Here is a 21,996-nt window from a genome sequence, read left to right on the forward strand (position 1 = left end):
ACTGATGCTGAAGCTGAAGCTCCAATACTTTGGCCACCTGATGCAAAAAGCCAACCCACTGGTAAAGACGCTGATGCTGGGTATGACTGAGGGCAGGAGGAGAAAGAGGTGAGAGAGGATGAGATGGCTGGATGGCATCACCAACTCAATGGACATGAATTTGCGCAAACTCCAGGAATTAGTGAAGGACAGGGAAACCTGGTATGCTGCAGTCCATGGGATCTCAAAGAGTTGGACACAACTGAGGGGCTGAATAACAACAACACTTTCTGGAGGACTAACTCCCCTCCCCCTCAACATAAAGCTTGGCACAGTGGCTGCAGAGCCTTCTCCATGGAAGAATGAGATATACCCACCAAGCTGACTGCAGTGTTCGCTACATGCTTTGCTTTAACCAGGGAAATGTGGATGGAAGTAATGCCTGGTGCTTCCAAGCAGAAGCTTTAAAAGCCAGCTAGTAGTTTGCTATCTTTGCCTTTTTCCTCTCCAATGAGATGGCAGTGTTCCAAACAAAGGCTGCTCTGTTGGGCTGGGTCCGAGGGTAAAGACAGAATGGGGCAGAGCAGCAACCAGCACAAGACAGACACATAACATAAGGACCAAGCCAACCTCTACTGCTGTTGTCCTCCCTGAGATTTGGGGGCTGCTTGTTACTGTTAGAGGAAATCCTAACTGTAACTGCCTATTCTCTAGGCTCCATTTGTATGAGTTATTTTACAATAGGAGGTTCTGATAAGGAAAACGGAACTAACAAGACACCACCAACCAGAAGAATTTGGGAAAATTCACCTCACATGGAGATGCTACGTGTCCTACCACCTCCCAGAATCCTCCTTGCTGGAATCCATCTTGGCTGAGCAATGTGTGCACCACCAGGAAGGACCCTGAGTCTGAATGATTGGCCAGAGGCAACCTGGAAACTAATCCCATCACCAAAAAAAACAAGACTGCGAGCCACACGGCAGAACAGTCCTCCTGGGCTCCCTTACCTTCCTGCTCTCCGCTCAAGCACCTCTTCCCAATAAAGTTTCTTGCTTTGTCAGCATGCGTATCTCCTTGGACAATTCATTACTGAGTGTTAGACAAGAGCCCACTTTCAGGCCCTGAAGGGGGTCCCCCCACTTCCTGCAACATTACCAAATGTAACAGCCTAAGTTAACTGATACATGAAGGCCAAATAGCAGAGCAGCAATCAGCGGGACCTCTGGGCTCCAATTCTGGGCCAAGCCATATATGTGACCTGAGGTCTCTTCCCCTCTCCAGGCCTCGGATTTCTCTTTAACAAAATATTAAGTTTAACTAAATAATCTTCACACTCTTTTTCTGTGCTAGGAAATCTCTCCTTTCCCCTGTCATTTGACCCCCTTTTTTTTCTTTTGGCCACACCAAATAGCTTGTGGGATCTCAGTTCCCCAACTAGGAATCAAACTCAGGCCCCAGGGAGGCATTGAAAGTGCTGAGTCTTAATCACTGAAACACCAGAGAATTCTCTCACCCTTTATTTCCTTCTATCACTTATATTGAATGACTGATATTGGGGAGGGGGGGCTTCCTTTAATTTTTTTAGATTAAATTTACATACAGTGATATACATAGATCTCAAGAGTACCATTTGCTGAGTTTTCACAAACATACTACCATGTACTCCACTAACAAGATACTGAAAGCACATTGTGAACACCCCAGAAAATCCCCTTGTACCCTTTCTCAGCCAGAAGCAACCACGACTGTGAGTTTTTTCACCGCTGATTAGTTTTATGGAATGACTGGTATTTTGAACTCCTGAACAGATGAAGTATCTAGTTGTTCAGGCTGCCTGTTCTCACACGTCTGAACATCAGTCACGCAAAGAAACAAAGGGGGGTTCTCAGCAGGCCTTGGGGACACTCACCCATGGTTCTGCAAGCCTTCTGATCTTCTGAGCCTCGGCATCACTGACAAAGTCATGGTAGAGAACAACATAGGGCTCCAGGTGGATGACCTCCTTCCGCACCGGCTGGAGCAGCAGGTAGGGACTGGAACTGGTCTCATAGGAGCAGTAGAGGCTGGGGATCTGGTAGTGAGTAGGCTGAAAGGAAAGACTAGAATCAGCTCAGAAGAAGGGTCTAGGAGTGGAAACCAATTTACGGGAACTCTAGCATAAAAAACCTGAAATTCAGGAGATTCAGAATTCAGTCACTGATGCTATCCAAGTGAACTTTTTTTTTTTTTTTAATGCATCAGTTTTTCCCTTCAAATTGTCCCAATTCTACCTTTTCTCCCATCCCCCAAGCTGGTTCCCCCTTTTTATTCTCATGAGAAATGGTACCTGGGAACCCAGGGTCTGACATAACCCCTCGTAGGTGTCCCTGGTCTGCAGGTGGGGCACATTGGGTCTCTGCATGACAGTCTCAGCTACAGCCTGGTTAGGGCTCTCTGCCAAGAGCTTTTCATACTTCAAGACATTTCTGGCTACCCTCTTATTATCTGGGCCTGGAAGAAATCAGCAGGGAAAAATACAAATTAACAGATTAACAAACAGTGGTCCCAGGGAGTGCTGCCAAGGTTTCCTGCAGCTTCACTGTTACACGCCACCAGCACCTGGACAACTTCCTATGTCCACGCACAGGAGGGTGTAAGCCCCGCACCCCCAGAGTACCAGGTATTAAAAAGGATTAAGTAGGGCCTGGTAGAGCTGAAGGAACACTCTTAGACCAAGGGATCATGAGGACGGGGCTGCAGGACAGTGTGATGGTCAGTTTTATGTATAGGGAAGAAGCGTCAATCATTCATTCACCCGTCCATTCAGTAACTCTCCAGTGAACATGTACCAGACACTGCGCTAGAGGCTAAACTCTCAGAGTTTAGAGTCTATCAGAGAAAAGACACATTAACTAACTACTTACAACAAAACACAACAAGAAAGTGCTATGAAAGAGAAGTCCAGAGAGCCAAAGCCTAGGGCAGAGAGACTCACTCTGTTCTTCCCTAGAGAACTGGAAGCTAAATCATTCCCAACTCTACTAGATTCCTCAGAATCCCGACCTGGCCTAGACACAACAGAGCACTATGGGACAAAGGGGTTCTAGACTTTGGTTCTAGCCAAGGTCCCGACAGGGATCTTGTGTCTTGTTTGTGCCCACTTTGGTTGCAGATCCGCCATGAGTTGGCAGCTACCCATGGCCAGCTAGACTCTGCATTATCTCAGTGCATCTCAGAAGGAGGTGTTCCATTGCTGTAAGGGTCACCAAAGCATCTTTCTCTGAGGAGCTCAATGTGCTTTTAACCACTTCCACCATTACCATCATTCTGGCAAACGAGGGGACAGAAATTATCATCCTTTTTTTAACCAAAGGAGAAATAAAATTTGGAGGAATAGAAACAGTGGGCCCAAAATACCAATGAAAATACTGCGAGACCATTTATGGAACGAGGAATTTCAATTTGCTGTGTCTACTTATTCACCTTTAATAGTGCACAATTTACATTCTCTGGGATATGCAGAGATTTAAATAGTTCAAGCACAAAAAATAAAGAGGGGCTGTGTTATCAATTTGTCAGTACCACTAACTGTCCACATGTTTCCAGACCACACAGCTACTGCCTTATCCTACTGTTTGCCAAACTATCAGAAAGGAATAACGTTACTAAATGGATTCATTAAAAAGTGATACATACATTTGTGAAGTAAGTACAAGAAATACTTCATAAATACTGGGTTGGCCAAAAAGTTTGTTCAGGGTTTTAACGACCTTTTTGGCCAACCTAATTTTGTGAATGGTTATTACGTATCTTAACCTATCTGATACATATACATATCTGTATATACACATATCTGTAACATGTACCTATCTTTTAGTATCCATCTTATTAAAAGAAAATCTGGGAAGCCCTCTACCACCAAAATTTTAAGCAAAAATATCTAAGCAGAGTTAAGCTAGTGAATCTCTCTCCTAGTTTAACTCTGGTGAAGTGCTGCCTGAGAGGGTTGAAGCTGAACGCTGTGGCCAGCTGGGCAGAAGGCTTGCATAGCAAAGTGAGCTCCACTATAAAGAGAAGAATTGCTATCTTTCTGTGAGCAGCCAAAGTGAACAACCCTGCTGAGTCGCTCTCCTTCTTGCACACACAGCTCTCATTGATTGCACTCGTTCCCAGGTCTATTCCCAAAACCTGGATCTTCAAATGTCCCTGAAGAAACTGGCTCCCAACCTAGGACTTGTTCCCCACTGAAGCAACACTAATACGTATGACTCAATAGGGGTGGAGGAGGAAGGCACAAGCTGGTATCTTCTTAGCACTTCCAATGAACTTAAAAACTCCCCCTGGTGCACTGAACAGTATGTTAAGACTTAATAAAAAATTAGAAATGTGCCTTGGATTATGAAATTTGAAAAATAAAAATAGACAGCTATACTTCATTTGCAGGGATGAAAGGCCAAGAGCAAGAGGGATTTCCCACAGGTCTGACCTCTGGTTATCTTTTATCATTACGTACTGTACAGAAGAAATTCCCGGGAAAGGTTGAGGGCACACAAAACATTTCCTGCCTGTAAAAAAGAAAGAAAAGGGAAAGAGTGAGTTAACTGCACTGAGGATATCTCCCCTAATGAACCATTAAATGGATTAAAAAAAAACCTCTAAAATAAGCTTACCAATAGTAGATAGTAAGACTCACTGAAATGAGCTGCAGACTAAAATGTAGAGGTTCTCTGTCCTAACTCAGGATTTGCAGCCCTGATGCAAATCAGGTCTCCTCAGTTTCCTCAATTACAAATGACTTATTACCACCCTTACCAGGGAAGGGAGAAAAATAAATGAAAATAAACTTTCTTAAAATTCTCTCAAATCTTTCAAAGCATGCAAACCCATATAATTGTAGGGTATTGTTATTTTGGTATATTTTATTAGTAAATGTTAATATGGGACTGCAACAATCCTACTGAGAATATGATGTGTTCTCCAGGTTCAGCACTTCTGAGAATCCACAAAGTTAGTGAGAGGAAGAAAAAGGAGAGCTAAACCTGAACCATTCCCACTGCATAGCAATGACTCTCCCTGCAGCCATTCAACCTTGGGTTACACATGGTCAAAAGTAAACACAAGCTTTCCAGACAAGCCTGGGGAACAGAACTCGGGGTGGGTGGGCTGTCATCCTGCTCTGGGTGCTGTGAAATGATGATAAGTCACTAGACGTGTATTTACTTCTGATCATTTCACTTTTGCATGTTAAAAAAAAAGCATTTTTAATGATAAAAGCAAGAAGAAGGACACTATAAAACATATGAGAAATAGGGGGTAAAGGTTCCACTGAAACTCAGGCACTTCAAGCACTTTGGAATAATATATAGTGTGTACACAGTTACAGTCATATTTATTATACATTTTCATATCCTGATGGTTTCCCTCTACAGTGTAATCAGGAGTACTTTCTATATTTTTACATAGTCCTCAGAAATAGATTGTTTCTAATTAGTTAATATCATGAATTATTCTGTTCTGTACTTGAGGGGTAGTTAATTAATCTACTAATATCTTATAATGTCAGATATTAACTCAGGGTTATAGATTTTCAAACCCCTTGAGATGAATAAAGCTAAAATATTAATTTTATATATTTTTAAAACTCAAGGGCTTTATCAGGAGATAAAATTATGTTTTATCAAGAACAGTTAGAGCTACTTTTGATACCCCTGTTAAATTTCTCTGGAAATGTGTATAGTAAATAATGTTCAATGAAAAAGGAGAACACACACTTGTGTATATTGTAAAGATAGCTTACATTTATTGAGAACATATGTGTTATGAATTGGGTTAAGGGCTTTACGTGTATTAGCTCATTTAATCCTCATGCCAGCCCTTTGAGGTGAGTGCTGAAGGTGCCAACTACAAACTGGCACTTGCCATGGGCACTTCCATCTACGTCCACAAAGATTAAATCACGAGCTGCTGCAGCTACTGGCTTTCAACACCCCCCTGAAAATAGTTCAGGGTGGAGAGCAGAAATGAGGCACTCTGTGCACTGGGAAAAACTGGCAGAACAGGTCTTCATATAGTTAGATATTTTCAGAAGCTGATTTTAAAAGCCTAATTCTTGTATTTCCTCATATCTAGAAAAGCACCAAAATTTTCATGGTGACAACTGCTCCTCAAGACTAACAGAAACCTTCTGCAAAAAAAATATGTGTTTGAGTGCATGCACTCCCCTTTCACTAAAATCACATATATACTGACCTTCCCCCTAACCTCTTTGGAGCAGTTTCTCAGAGCTATCTGAGGTGCTGTCTCCTGGGTTACAGTCCTCATTTTGCCCCAAATAAAACCTGATGCACAACTCTCACATTGTGCATTTTTTTAAGTCAACAAAGGGTAGCAGAATAGGCCATCCCCAAATATGCCTCTTTGGCATAAGGATTATTTTGAGCTAATTATTTTGAGAAACATCAGAGATACAGGAGAAATTTTTTAAACCAGAGTAGAAGCTACGCTTTCATAAGGGAAATTTATATTTACAATGGAAATCTCCTTTTGTGAGGGTTCTCTCCCCTGTGTACCTGAAAGAGTAGGATGACTCTGCATCACAAGAAAATCTTATCAATGGAGAAGGCACCCTAAATCTATTGGTACCTTACAGCCTTACTCTTGCTTGCTTGGTCTGGTCACCTCCCAGAACTGGCTCCCCCATACCTTTCTTTCTTTTGTCTTTAGCTGGATACATCATATTTAAGATGAAGGTTTAGATCCCCTCAGAGAGTTACTCATCCCCTGCCCCCCAATATCTCCTGTGTCTACAGGAGGTATACATGTTAGTTAACTTACGTTTATTGTTCCTCTTACTAGTCTGTCTTATATTACAGAGAGGACTCAGCCAAAAACTCAGAAGGTTATGGGGAAAATTATTTCCACACTCCCACATTATCATTAGTATTACCCTTTAAAGATAAGAAAATTAGGGACTTCCCTGGTGGTCCAGTGGTTAAGAATCTGCCTTCCAATGCAGGGGACACAAGTTTGATCCCTACTCTGGGAACTAAGATCCCATATGCTGCAGAGTAACTAAGCCCATGGGCTGCAACTACTGAGCCTGTGCACCAAAGATCCCAAGTCCAGCAATTACAACCCAATGAAGCCAAATAAACACATAAATAAAAGTAAGTAAGTATTTTTTAAAAAAAGAAGAAAGAAGAAAAATCTGATCATAGAGGAAAACTGAAGCTTTAAAACAAAAAGAAATAAAATTAAGGTCTAGGGAGGTTAAGTAAGTTACCCAAGTTTTCACAGAACTTGAACCTAGGTCTGCCTGACTTCAGAGCCTATGGTTTAGTTACTACACACTGTTTCTCATTATTCGTAGTTACTGAAATGATTTTTTACTAAAACATATCCTGAAAATGTGTTAAATGCTAGTACTACATATAATATGACATATTATACTTCTTGTGGTATATATACACAGTTTTATATGATAATGAAAGATCCATGAGGAACATTCATCTCTAATTTACTAGTGGTAAAAAGGGGACCAGAAATTGCCTATAAGACAATGCCAATGTGTTTTATTATTGTGGCATAAACACACACACACACACACACACAATAAGAGGACAAAGGAGATTCTGAGGGGTCTAAAGAGAATTAAAGAAGGCTGCACAAAACAGGAGACATTTGAGCTACACCTGGTAAGATGAATAATACTTACCAGACAAAGCACAACTGTAGGATGGGAGAGTTTACAAGTGAGAAGACAAGAAATCTAAGTTATCATAGGGGGAAAAAACCCCAAACTATTAGACATTGTATCTAAAACTCTATCTTTCAGATGAGCTGCTTTAGTTTATCTTCTCTGAGTCTCCATATCAATTCTCCATTTTCTTCTATTAAAATTCAATTACTTCTCACCCTTTATTGTATCACAGTGATTCTATTTCAGCTTTAATAGCAATTAAGCAGGACAGATAGGAAGAGCACCCTGGAAAGTTTTACAACAAAGAGCCAGGAACTTCTATGAGAGGAAAAGGACCATTTGCAGCACTGAGAATAAATCTGTTTTGGCAGCAACACACAGATTTGGACCACCCACATCCTCCTCCCTTTCTCAGGAAAAGGGGGAAAGAAAAAGGAATGTGTGGAGCAGAAATGGTTTATTAGTTTTGGAAACTCTAGGGAACTGACTCTGTAGTGATTTTTCCAGCCTATTCTTAAAGACTATACAACTCTGGTGGACGTGGGGTTAGGATGGCAGCTCCCACAAGAAGAGAAATGAGCTTTCACGAGAGACACAACAGATCAAAGGTCAGTGGTACCAATGAAAAACAACACCTACAGGAGGCAATGAGCTGATGCTCTGGACCAATGACACCAGCTGTGTATCTGGACACGATTCACATCACAGTTGGACTTGACAGCAGATGGGAGAAGAAACAATCAAACTTCTTCCTTGACATTGGCAATATCATGGCAAGAGTTATGAATTGTTTAGAGTACAAAAAAGTGACCTGCATTAACTATGAAGCCACTAAACATTTGTAAATGCAGCTGCTACTGATACAAGTGAGAAACTGCCTCCTACATTGGAGATGATGATTTTAAAGTAGTCAGCGCATTGGAAAGAGTACTGAGGAAGAAATAGACTCAGGCTCTAATCTGACCTCTGTGAACTTTGTAACAAGTTAGGAATTCTTTGGAGATTCAGTTTACTCACATGAGAAATACGGAAATAATAAAACAACTACCTGCCTGACACATTTAGTCCTGTTGGGAAGATGAAATAAATTAAGAGACATGAAAATGCTAAAAAAGTGATAAAAGCAGATATAAAGCATTATGCTTATTGTGATGAAAGGAGTGCATCTCTTGCTTACTCCCCTACCTGGAAATAGGCGAAGGCCAAGTGATCCAAGGCATCCTCAAGACTTGCCTCATCCTCTGTCTTCCATTCTCCATAAGAGCCTCGGAAGAGACTGACAGCCTCCTCCAGCCACGGAATGGCATGGTAGTAATCCCCCATGTCATAGGCCACCTGCAGGGAACATAAGTACCATCACTAAAGTTTAGTCCACAGGTAGAGAAAGGAAATAACAATGCAAAAATGTGAGGGGCCTTTGAAACCCAAGAAGGCAAGTTTTCTTTCCAACTCATTTAAGTTAAATATACTAAGCATCTGTTATATACAAGGCAATGTAACTAGGTGTGGAGAATACTGAAGTGTTCTCGCATTTAAAAAATTTATATTGTACTTCCTTGGTAGTCCAGCGGTTAAGAACCAGCCTGCCAATGCAGGGGACACGGCCCAGTCCCTGGTCTGGGACGACTCCACATGTTGAGGAGCAGCTGAGCCTATGCGCCACAACTGCCAAGCCCATGCTCTGAAGCCCATAAGCTGCAACTACTGAAGCCCACATGCTCTAGAGCCCATGCTTTGCAACAAGGGTATGTGTGTGCTCAGTCGTGTTAGATTCTTTGCGACCCCATGGGCTGGAGCCCACCAGTCTCCTCTGCCCATGGAATTTTCCAGGCAAGAATACCAGGGTTGCTATTTCCTACTCCAGGGGATCTTCCTGACCCAGGGATCGAACCTGCGTCTCTGGCATCTCCTGTATTGGCAGGCACATTCTTTACCACTGCACTACCTGGGAGGCCACTGCAATGAGGGGTCTGCACGCCGCAACTAGAGAGTAGCCCTCACTCGTAACAACTAGAGAGAGCCCACGTGTAGCAACAAAGACCCAGAACAGCCAAAAATGGGAAGTGAGAAATATGAACTGAAGTAACTAGAATACTGAGCAGAATGGCAAGATTACTTGAAAGAAATATGTATAATATGCTGTGGAGGCATAAAGAAAGGTGGAGACTTGAGAATCTCCGCAAGCTTCATGGAAGAAGTGCCACCTGAAGAGTGGGTATATGTATGTATAACTGATTCATCTGCTGTACAGAAGAAAACAGCACAACACTGTAAATCAACTACACTCCAATAAAGTGAAGCCGCTCAGTCGTGTCCGACTCTTTGTGACCCCATGAACTGTAGCCTACCACGATCCTCTGTCCATGGGATCTTCCAGGCAAGAGTACTAGAGTGGGTTGCCATTTCCTTCTCCAGAGGATCTTTCCAACCCAGGGATCGAACCTGGGTCTCCCACATTGTAGGCAGATGCTTTACCATCTGAGCCACCAGGAAAGTTATACTCCAATAAAAAATATAGAAATTAAGAAAAAAATGCCATCTGAGTCTTCCTTAAACAAGGAAAAGAATTTCAATGAGCAGAGATTGGGATGAAGGGTATTTTATGATGAAAGAACGGTAGAAACAGAAGCCAAAATCAAGAATGTGTTCAAGTAGTATATTGTGACTATAGTCTAAGGCAAAGCGAAGCAGGGAATAAACATAAAAAGGCTATATGGGCTTCACTAAATAGAGATGTGACTGTCATGTTTTTAGGAAGATATTGTTGGCAGCAATGTGACTAATGAATTAAATGCATTTATTTATTCAATATTTACTGTATTTATAATGTACCTGGAGGTTCCTGCCCTTAAAGAGCTTGCAGTCAACCAAGGGGCACATGAGTAAACCAGTAATTGTGATACAATGCATTAGCCACCTTAATGAAGGTGGACACTGGAATGCTATGAGAGCTCAGTGAATAGCTCTCATAGCTCGTTAAATGTCAGAAAGTGGGGACTATGGCCCCATGCACTAGACATAGCTCCTGTCTCCTAAGAGCTTACAGTTAACTAGAAGACCAGACCTGCAGGTGGAATTTCCTGGAAATTGATGTCGGAAACAGCATGGAATTATAGAGTCACAGATTTGGAAGGCCTCTTGCAAAATGATCTAACTTAGGCATAATTCCCCACAGGCAGAAAAACAGCAGAACCTGGAGATACTGCAGTTCTGCTGCCCAAACAGCAAGTCCATTCCTATCCCCCATCTGCCATTAGCCTGCTGTGTTATCTTTCTGGTCCTTAAGTTTCCTATTTGAGAAAGATTAATTTGAAGAATAACCAAAAAATGACTGAAGTTTTCCTGCTAAGTTACCAATTTATTTAATTAAGATTTCTATGAGGAACTTTAAGTCTTAGCAACATGGCAGACAGGTAACTGGAATCCATCCTTAACCACAAAGACTTAGAAATTTTGAATAAAATATAGTAAGTATTTAATCATATATTTTCTAGAAAGATTGGGAAATATCCAAGTACCAGAAATAAAAGAGAAGCTGAAAATCCAAGTAACAAGCTGATGAGCAGATGCTGAAGCTGCCTGGGATGGGGTGGATGTTAGTCCTAGTAACCTCCGTACTTAGTAATCTGAGGTTATAACGCCCACAGGAGGACAGTACATGAGCCTTTTGTAGACCTCGAAAAACTTAAAAACTGGATTTAAGACACACTCATGAAACTGAAACCCATGAAAAACTATACTTGAAGGGAAAGAATTGACCAGAAAAAAAATCTATCCACTGCCACAAGGAGACAAGAAAGTTGGTTTGTTTCTGTCTGGTTTCAATTCAGAGAAATAGATGATGGAAACAACCCAAGTGTCCATCAATAGATGAATGAATGAATAAAATGACACACACACACACACATAATTCAACCATTAAAAAGAATGAAATCTTGCCATTTGTGACAACATGGATGTACCTTGAAGCACGGTGCTAAACGAAATAAGACAGAGAAAGACAAATACCATATGATTTCACTTACATATGGAATCTTAAAAAAAAAAAAGCAGAAACAAAAACCCCCAGCCCATAAATATAGGAACCAGATTGTTTGCCAGAGGCCAGGGTAGGGGGCTGGTGAAATGGATGATGGGGGTCAAAGGGTATTAATTTCCAGTTATAAAATAAATAAGCCATGCAGATGTAATGTAGAGGGGGAAAAAGAAAGGACTCTAAGGCTAGTGATACCACAGAGTACCTGAAAGAAGAAAACCCAAAACTCTACGAAGGGATATTCCCATAATTCTGGGCAAAAAGACTCTATTTGGCGGTGGGGGAGGAATCCTGCTAAAAACAGGCTCACAATCAAACATGATAAACTATGTCAGGAAATAACAGACCATGAGCAAGAGTCAACTGACACATCAGTGGAACAGAAGAACTAGACAATAAAGCATTTCAGAAGAAAAGTAAAATAATCAATAGAGGAGGGAATTGAGGGCATGTAGATAAAACAGACTTATCTACATGCTAATAATTATCTATGTTTATTCTTCAACCCAGGTATTTAACCAAGAGAAATGAACACAAATGTCCACAAAAAGACACATCAATAAAGCAGCAGCGTTATTCCAGCTAATGCTGGAAACAAATCTAAGAATCCATCAACATGAGGTTGATAAACAGTTTGTGGTATATTCAAACAACAGAATACTATTCAGCAATAGAAAGGAATGAACTACTGATAAATGCTGCAGTCCATGGCGTGCTGCAGTCCATGGCACTGCAAAGAGTCGGACACGACTGAGCGACTGAACTGAACTGATAAATGCAGCAACATGGATAAAATGTCACAGATACAAGGTGCTAAGGGACTCAAGAGCACTATTTGGTTTAGGACAGTGGTCGCTTGGTACCTGGGCAAGGGAAGAAAAGCACGGGTGGGGGTGGTGAGGAGGAAAAGGAGTGTGTGTTTGGTTATCTTTACATTCTTTTTTAAAAATCTAGAAAAAAAAATCTGAAACAAATACAGCAAAATTTGAACATATATTTCATCTCAATTATAGATAAAATTGCTTATTTTATGTGTACTTTTCTTATATTTGAAATGTTTTATCTTTCAAAATAAGTAAGTAAATACAGAAATGATGACTGTCAGTGAGATTTTCAGGAAATGACTTAACTGAATTTTCAACATATGGTTTTAGTCTCAGAAAAATCTCACTAAGGAAGCAAATATTGGTACCATATATGGAACTGTTTTAACTGACTTCATTTTAAATTAGCCATGAACATGATGATTGAGCTTGATTCTATTAGGATCTCAGAAAAGGAAAAGTTATACATGGAGAGGCTTAGGGAAACCCACTCTGTTAATTTGGAGCATGTATCCTCAAAACTTGGATTTAGGACACATGAGGCCCACTCTCAGATTGGCTAACGAATACTGCAGGGGCTGGGAAAAATTCACTTTCCTGCAGTATGCATCTTCAAAATTAAAAAGGATTTACCCCATTACTTCTGGGCAAAGGCTAACAAAGAGTATATTGTAAAATAACCTCTAGTGTACTCAGAACTTCTAAACAAAGATCAGTTAAACATCTCATATGGAAGGTTCCTAAAGTCTATTTTCTCAAACAATCTTATAGCAATGTGGGGTTAGTTCTGGCTGCATCACTTGGCTTGTGGGATCTTACTTCCCTGACTAGGGATCGAGCTCATGCCCTTTGCAGTGGAAGCATGGAGTCCTAACCACTGGATTACCAGGGAATTCCCAAATGGTTTGTTTTTTTGACACTACTTTAGTATCTCTAAGTGGCTAGGAAATGTTGCAAGGGATTTCATGAAGTCCCAGGAGGCTGAGTTTCCGTGATCTTACCTTCACATCACCATTTCCTTTCCTTTCCCCCATCCTTTGACCTTGCTTCTCCTTCCCACTTGGCTGTCCATCTACTGGAATGCTATGGTTATGGTGACCAAAGGGCCATTTTCCCCAAGATAGTCCCATTTTATGTCTCTCAGCCTGGCTAATAACACTTCCTTCACTCTCAAGAGTGTCTTAAGTATGTGATTACCCTAGCTATTATGGAGACCGCATGGGATTCAGAGTTAAAAGACACAGGTTCAAAATTTAGTTCTACTTAAACTTGTGTAACCTTGGGCAAATCATTTACCCTCTCTGAACCTCAGTTTTTTCATCTCATCTGAAAATGGAGAATAATGCCCGATTTCCAATTTTGCTGGCAGGATTAGAAATATGTATTAATAACAGCAATCAGAGTATAGTGATTTTATGCCCTAGAAACAGAGCTGAGCAATCTGCCCTCCCTCTGAATACCATTACCTTGCCAACTTGGAAGCAGTCATCCCCGGTGAGGGAGAAAAGTCGCCTGGGACTGTACAAGTCCGTGACAGCAGAGCCTGTGACCCTCTGGAAGACGCCTCGGGCAAGTCCCTTCACATTGAGCATGTACACGTCCTGCAGCCGCATCAGGGCCCTTGCTGCTCCCTCGAGGTCCTCAAAGGCTGGCAGGTCCTGCTCCACCCTCTCATAACCATCCTTGAGAGCTGTGGAAGTCATGAAAGCATCAATCCATCACTCAAAAAACAGGTGGTGAGCATTTGATACAGCGAGGCATCATCACCTTAATTACTATAATCACTAAGTTCATAATATTTTCATGAGCAAAGATAATGCTTTATCTGATCTTGTCCCCAGGGTAATAAATCTTCTGAATGAGGAATAAAGATTCCAGAGTAAAAACTAAGTATCTTTATCATGTTGTTCCATTCTATCTGTCTCCGGGAGTCTTGCCTTTTGAGGGGAAAACTTTTCTTCTTAACTTCCCCAAAGTCGACAAACTTCTTCAATTATGAAAATGAAAGTCGCTCAGTGGTGTCTGACTCTTTGCGACCCCATGGACTATACAGTCCACGGAATTCTCCAGGCCAGAATACTGGAGTGGGTTAGCCTTTCCCTTCTCCAGTGGATCTTCCCAACCCAGGGATCAAACCCAGGTCTCCAGCACTGCAGGCAGATTCTTTACTAGTTGAGCCCCAAGGGAAGCCTTTCAAGTACAAAGTAGAGTAAATTAGGAAAGTGATCTTACTACAGAACTGTAGTGGCAACTTAATAAAACAGAAATTAATAGACAACATCACTTTTACACATATGTAAATGGGATGATATAACCTATAGTTCTTCACAGGATTGGGTGAAAATCACATGAGATAATGGAGGCACTTCGCTGGCAGTCTAGCAGTTAGGACTCTGCGCTTCCACTTCAGGGGACACGGGTTCACTCCCTAGTTAGGGAACTAAGATCCTACATGCCATGCGGTATAGCCAAAAAAGTATTTTAAAAAATGAGATAATGGATACAAAATTGCTTTCTAATTATAATTGCATAAATTGCATAAACATATTAACAAAAGAACCTAGTTCTCTGTAACAGAGCTAAGGAGATCACTTCATTATCCATCATCACATCCCATCAGAATCTCTCTCCTTTCTACTAAGTCAGGAGATAGAATCTTCTCTTACCCTCCAGCCCTCCTCCTCATTACCTTGGATATTCTCACTGGCCTCCAGACTATGTACCACATTCTTCCAGTCAGACTGTAGGCGTTTGATGAGAGTAAATGCAAGCAGAGGGTTAGACACAGGGGTTGCTGCATCTTCATGTAAAGATAGCACCTTGTGATAGAATCTGAAAGAGAGGAGTAGAATGACCTCAGCCACTAATACAACCGCTCTACCAAGTGAAGGCACATTTGGAGTAGCTAAAAATGAAATGCTGAACCCCTTGAGACTCATGTTATATTCTGAGCAACATGAACAAAGAGGGTGAAAACGACGAACACAACAAAAGTAGGTCCACTCATTTGTTCATTCAAGTCAGTCTCCACTGCTCAATCACTATATGTCAGGCATCATGCTAGATGCTCGAGACCCAAAGGCAAGAAAGGGTGGAGCTCTCAAGGAGGTTACAAATAAGAAGATCTTTTTTTCTCTCATTATTCTATAATCAAAACTTAGAATCTGATAGAAGCTTAAAAAACATTGTTGAATTAATTACAATAACTGTGGTATGTGCTATGAGAGAAGAGAGCATATAACGCTATGAAATGCTCTGGCAATCTGTAAGCAGGGCACCTGACCCAGGTGGGAGTTAGAAGGTGTAAGGGAGGACGTTACAGAGGATCTGGCACCTAATCTGAGTTTGGAAGGACTGGTTAAAATACTGATAGCTACTACTTATTGAGCCCTTATCATGTACTAGGCATCCTGTTGAGTGTTTTAAACATATTGTCTCATTTAATTCCCCCCGCCCCAAATGCTCAGAATAGATATTATCACGCACATTTTACAGAAGAGGAAACTGAAACACAGCAATGCTGTTGGTAAACAACAAAGCCAGGAGTGAACTGAAGCCTGTCTGACTCTGAAGCTGGGGTTCTTGATTGATTTTACCATACTGTTTCCCATGGAATCAGAACAAAGAAGGGAGGAGAGTGGGTTTTTTGAGCCAACAGGGACCAATGTATCCAAAGGCACAGAGGCTTGACTTATATTTAATCATTCAGTAACTCGCTTGCTAGAAGTCAAACTCTATGCTGGAAGCCGGGGATAAAAAGGCAAACCAGGGTCCAATGATCAAGAATTTCATGAACAAGAAAACAGCTGATTTCTCATCACTTTTTTTTTTTTCCACATCATGCAGTGTGTGGGATCTTAGTTCCCCAACCAGAAACTGAACCTGGGCCACATCAGTGAAAGTACTACCGAGTGTTAACCACTGGACCATGGGGGAATTTCCTCTTATCACCCTTTTCCTAAGTTCAACATATATTTCTATGAAAGAATGAATAAAATATATTCTTCTATGACCTAGGTACAAAATTTTGAATAAGTCAATAACCTTGATCTCAAAACATTTGAGATCACAAATAATTGCATTACAGATGCAACCCCAGATTTAAAACAAAGCTTAGAGGAAAAGTACACACATCTGCCAGAGCAGATCACAGTAGGTATCACAGAGGAGATAATAAACGGAGACCTGATGGGTAAAAGCAAATAATGAGAAGGAGGTCTCCCTCCAGGAAGGCAGAGACAGTTCAACATGTGTAAAACTACAGAGAGAAGCAGCAGGGAAATTACAAACCGTTGAGTATTGCTGGAGCACGCAATGTATTAGGAGGATGGGGAGACGAGACTGGAGAAGCAAGGAGTAGCTCACAGACCTTGCTGAGAAATCTGGGTTCTGCCCTGAGTGCAATTAGGAGCAGCAAAATTTTAAGTGAGAGTGGGATGGACTATGATACGTTACATATATAAATCTGTGAGAGGGTGAGGAGAAGGGGTTAGAAGTGGAAGTAACCAGAGCAGAAAGACCAGTTAGGAGGCCATTTCAAAGCTGTAAGCAAAAGACAGGACAGTCTGAACCAAAACAGTGACAGTGGGGGCAGAGAATGGAATGGTTTCAAGAGAGATATTTAGGAAGCAAATCATACAGAAACTGGTGAAGATTGTAATGGGGAATGAAAAGGTGGGTTATTCAGCACGCTTCCAACCTTTCTGGTTTGCCAACATTTGCAGTAAAGGGGCAGAAATTTAGGGGCCAGAAGTGATCATCTTTTTCATTAATTTATCTCCTCCTCAATGTCCTATAAGAGTGTTCATACAATTAAGATATAAGTGTTTACTTTCCTGGCATACTATGGTTATCCCATTTCTAATTCCCTATTGGGATTTATATTATTGAAATTTATTAGTTACAGTAAGGCAGACTTAAGAGTTCTAGTCCTGCCCTCTAACACTTTTTCCCTTTGTTTTAAACATTATTTTCAAAAATAATACAATAACAATTGAAATAAAAGAAAAAGTGTGCGTGGTGCAAAGTGAATGTATGAAGAGCATGTGAGAATAGAAGAATTTTCTGGCCACAGTGGAGGACTTCAGTGAGCGGAAAGGGATGGAAGTGAGGAATAGAGGGAGTGGTGGGGTGGGGGTAAGGTGCAAGATTTCAATCCCTTGAAACAGTCTGATTAAGGATTTCTCAAGGGTGGGGCCTCAACTATAAACACAGCCTGAAACAGAATAGTTGCTTTGGGTAGAGATGCTTCTAGTGAGCCAAGTATTCAATTCAAGCATAAACTAAGAAAAACAGTCTGCTCCTGGGTGCCCCAGGGAGGAAATAGGAAGCCTGTTAAGTCCCAGGATATCTCTGATCCCTAAGACAGGGGTTTTTTTAAATTAAACCTACTCAAGGGTTTTAAAACTAAACCAGCCTCCAGGGTGTGGGACTTTTTTTTTAATACCCATTATTTTCTGCTTCAGCTCCATATGGAACTACTTAGTGAAAGATATTCCACTGCTAGACGAAAATACAAGCAGAGACTCGGGCTTGAGTTCAGACTGAAGGGTAAGTGTCCAGGGACAACTGAGGCTGAGCGGCAGGGATTTTACAAGACAGTCGCATGGAGAGGAGCTGGGAGGAGACATGAGAGGTATCCTGAGCCAGCCTCTAGCTATCCCTCAGTTTCCTCTCCTATAAGACGGTAGACCTGGTCTAGTCTAGAAGATCTCCATGGATGCTTTCAGCACAACCATTCTATTCTTTCTTTCCATCACCTTTTCCACAACCAAATAAACAAACTCCTCATCTGGTGCTTGAGACCTACTGTATTGGGTTGGCCAAAAAATAACATCTTGACTGAAAAACCTAAACGAACTTTTTGGCCAACCCAATATAACAAGCCTCAGAGGAAACTGAGGCACAAAGGAAGCATGACGGAGGGGTGAAGATCAAAGGCACCATCTCCTTGTTCTCTTCACATCCCACTTTGTATTATGGCGTCAATTTATTTAGGACAGAGGTTTAATCTCTACTGAAGAACATAATTCAATTCAGTGTTCATGTATGTCATCATTCTGTCACACAAAGAAAAAAGAAAAAACCTATCAACTGATATCTGAGGCTGGTTTGGAATCCAAACGTTGGCCCTATGCCCAGCCTCTGAGCCAATAGCTGGTTTTCAGAGACCGAGTTACTGGATGCTGAATTCAAACCTCAGGGTTTCCTAAACAGCTTTTTTGCTTTAACAAATGCTGCGGAGAGTGGAAAATCAGATCCTTTCCTTCAAGAATCTGCACATAAAAGCTGCAACCCAATCTCTGCATTAAACATAGCTTGGGACAGGTTACCCAACCACAATATATGGGCTGTTTTAATTCAACATGTTTTTCCTTTGGAATTCATAAATGGCTTTGTTTCAGTTCTTCTGAGACATTCTGAATGCTTAATTCCTAGCACAGAAGTCATTGCTGATGATACTACTTTCTAAATCTTGGTACTTTTTAAAAACTGCAACAACAAAAGAAGCTAGGGGTTAACTATCTAAATATTATATGACAAGTATACATAATACTATATTAGTACATAGCTATATATATTGTAACTAGTATAAATTTTATTCATCAATTTGGGGTAGGGAGTATAGTTTCAACATCAAAAAATATTTAATTTCTAACTTTAGAAATTCAAAGAATATCAACTTAGGCCCCTTAGAAATAACATCTCAAGTTACATTAGACCACCAGATTGTGAGTATAGGAAAATGAGCAGGAACTGCCAGCATTCTTGTTTTAAAAGCAAACATTTCACCAGGTTTTAGAGCAGTGACTAGAGAACAGACAGTCTCTAAGTTATCAAACTAAGCTTTCTGAAATTAAATGCTCATAAGTCATATGGGAAGAGACTCTAGAATTTTTCTGATTCTTTTTTATTATCTGGGCTCTCACAACCCTAGCTACTGTGTAGAGCCAAAAGTTGTGTCTAGCTCCACCAGCAAGTCTTAAACAACAATCATAAAGAACTAACATTTGTAGAGCAATTAATACTTTCCTTTACATGGTAGTTAACGCTTCCGTTAACGCTTCCAACAACCCATATTGGTAGGTACTATTTTTATCATCATTTTACAGATTAGGAGACTAATACTTAAAGAGGTAAAGGAGCTTGCCCAAGGTCAGAGCCAAGCATTCTAACAAACGTTACATTCCTGAATCCAAACTCTTAACCACTATGTACTCCAGCTGTCCATTAAACCTCAACAGCTATGGGGCTTGGTCAGCGTCCTGGCATATCACACAAAGCAAGCAGTAGGGACATTATAGCGTGATAGAAAGAAACAGTCAAAGGAACTATGTCCTAGTCCTAGCTTTGCTACTTACTTTTTGCTGTTGTTTAGTCACTAAGTCATGTCTGACTCTTTGTGACCATATGGACTGGAGCCTGCCAGGTTTCTCTGGCCATAGGATTTATCAGGCAAGAATACTGGAGTGGGTTGCTACTTCCTGCTCCAGGGGATCTTCCCAACCCAGGAGTCAAACCGGTGTCTCCAGCATTGCTGATGGATTCTTCACCACTGAGCCACCAGGGAAGTCCTTGCTACTTACTAGATTTTATAATCTTGGATTAAGGTACAAATTGTAGTTCTCACACTTTAAAATGATTTCTCATTTGCTTAAAAGAGTAATACAAACCTATTTCAAAACACTGTGTGTGAGAATCAAATGAGATAGGGTTTGTGCAAGACCTCCCACTGTGACAAGTTTGTGACAATTACAATGGTGAGAAGACAGTAAAGGAGACCGGCATGCAGGTGGGAGGGGGGAATTCTAGCCAGCCACTCTGATCAACATCATGAGCTCTCTCTTCTGACTCTGTTCCCTACTAAGCCTAGCATCAGGATTCTGACTCTCATCTCAATCTGAGCCACCCAAATAGAGAGATTACTAGTTATGAGAACAAGCACACTGGTAGCAGGGAGCATGATGGTGCCTCAAATCAAAGGAAAAAGTCTGTTCTATTTCCACCAATGAACTTGGACTCCAATGAATATGGATTAAGAATAAAATGAAATTTTTTTTTTTTTGGTCACACCATGTGGCTGGCAGGGTCTTGGTTCTCCCTATCAGGAATTGAATCCCGGCCCCGAGCAGCAGAAGTACAGAGTCCTAACCACTGGACCATCAAGGATTCCACAAATTAAATCATTTTACTCTGTAAATATGGGCCCACAGAATACTAGGCAACTATGCTACTCCAAAGAGTGACAAGCATTATTAAAATTATCATCATTTATTGTTATAATTGGGCTTCCGAGGTGGTGCTAGTGGTAAAGAATCTGCCTGCTAATTTGGGAGACAAAGGAGACTTGAGTTTGATCCCTGAATTGGGAAGATCCCTGAATTGGGAAGATCCCCTGGAGTAGGAAATGGCACCCCATTCCAGTATTCTTGCCTGGAAAATGCCATAGGCAGAGGAGCCTGGCGGGCTACAGTCCATGGACCGCAAAGAGTTGGATACAACTAAGCAACTGAGTATAGCAGATTATAATAATTAATACACACTTATATGCATTATATAGTGTGTGTGTGTGTGTGTGTGTGTGTGTCTGTGTGATCATGCTATTTTTGGCCACACCATGCACCTTGTGGGATCTTAGCTTTCGAGATAAAACTAACAGTAAATTTAAACAGGCATACAACTGCTTATATACAAGCTACATACTTAAAAGCATGTACCAAATTACATCATCATTCAGTTACCACTGAGTAACAAACAAGATCTCTCACACATACTTCCTCACACTCACTGACTCTCTTCTACATGGGCTCTCCCACATAGCCATAGTGGCCCTCACACCTTCTTCCCATATGCCCTGAAAACAGTATTACTACCACATACACTCACTCACAGTTTTATAAGCAGTACACTGTGAGACAACAGATAACCCTCTGTTGTCCCAGCTCAGTTGAGGGTCACAGGATATAAATACAGCATTAAATATTCAAGTAACTATGTGGTTACACCCGTTTCTCACTTTGTGAGTTTCTCAGTGTCCCAAGAGAAGGTGCACAGCACATATTCATACCATGGTGTTATATCCACTCATTCATCTTTCATTGTTTGAGAGAGTCAATACATGATTACAGTGCCTCAGTGTTCCAAGTCCTAAAGTAGAATTTGTTGATTGTATTTTCAGTTTCAGTTCAGTTTCTCAGTTATGTCCGACTCTTTGTGACCCCATGGACTGCAGCACGCCAGGCCTCCCTGTCCATCACCAACTCCCGGAGCCTACTCAAACTCATGTCCATTGAGTCGGTGATGCCATCCAACCACCTCATCCTCTGTCATCCCCTTCTCCTCCTGCCTTCAATCTTTCCCAGCATCAAGGTCTTTTCAAATGAGTTAGTTCTTTGCATCACGTGGCCAAATGACTGAAGTTTCAGCTTCAGCATCAGTCCTTCCAATGAATATTTAGGACTGATTTCCTTTAGGAT

At 41.1% G+C, this 21,996-nt stretch overlaps 1 protein-coding gene across 2 annotated transcripts in view; it reads right to left on the reverse strand.

Annotated features, from left to right (window-relative positions):
- P4HA3 (prolyl 4-hydroxylase subunit alpha 3) overlaps positions 1-21,996 on the reverse strand; it is a 40,116-nt gene that overhangs the window by 16,194 nt on the left and 1,926 nt on the right. For both annotated transcript variants that reach the window (XM_043906981.1, XM_043906982.1), the window contains exons 2-7: positions 15,210-15,352; positions 13,987-14,210; positions 8,846-8,995; positions 4,475-4,526; positions 2,309-2,472; positions 1,892-2,068 (exon numbers count right to left, since the gene is read on the reverse strand). In XM_043906981.1, coding sequence (XP_043762916.1) covers positions 1,892-2,068; positions 2,309-2,472; positions 4,475-4,526; positions 8,846-8,995; positions 13,987-14,210; positions 15,210-15,352 — 910 coding nt within the window. The remainder of the gene's footprint in view (positions 1-1,891; positions 2,069-2,308; positions 2,473-4,474; positions 4,527-8,845; positions 8,996-13,986; positions 14,211-15,209; positions 15,353-21,996) is intronic.

Source organism: Cervus elaphus, chromosome 1, assembly GCF_910594005.1.
Source record: "Cervus elaphus chromosome 1, mCerEla1.1, whole genome shotgun sequence".
NCBI classification, from domain to species: domain Eukaryota; kingdom Metazoa; phylum Chordata; class Mammalia; order Artiodactyla; family Cervidae; genus Cervus; species Cervus elaphus.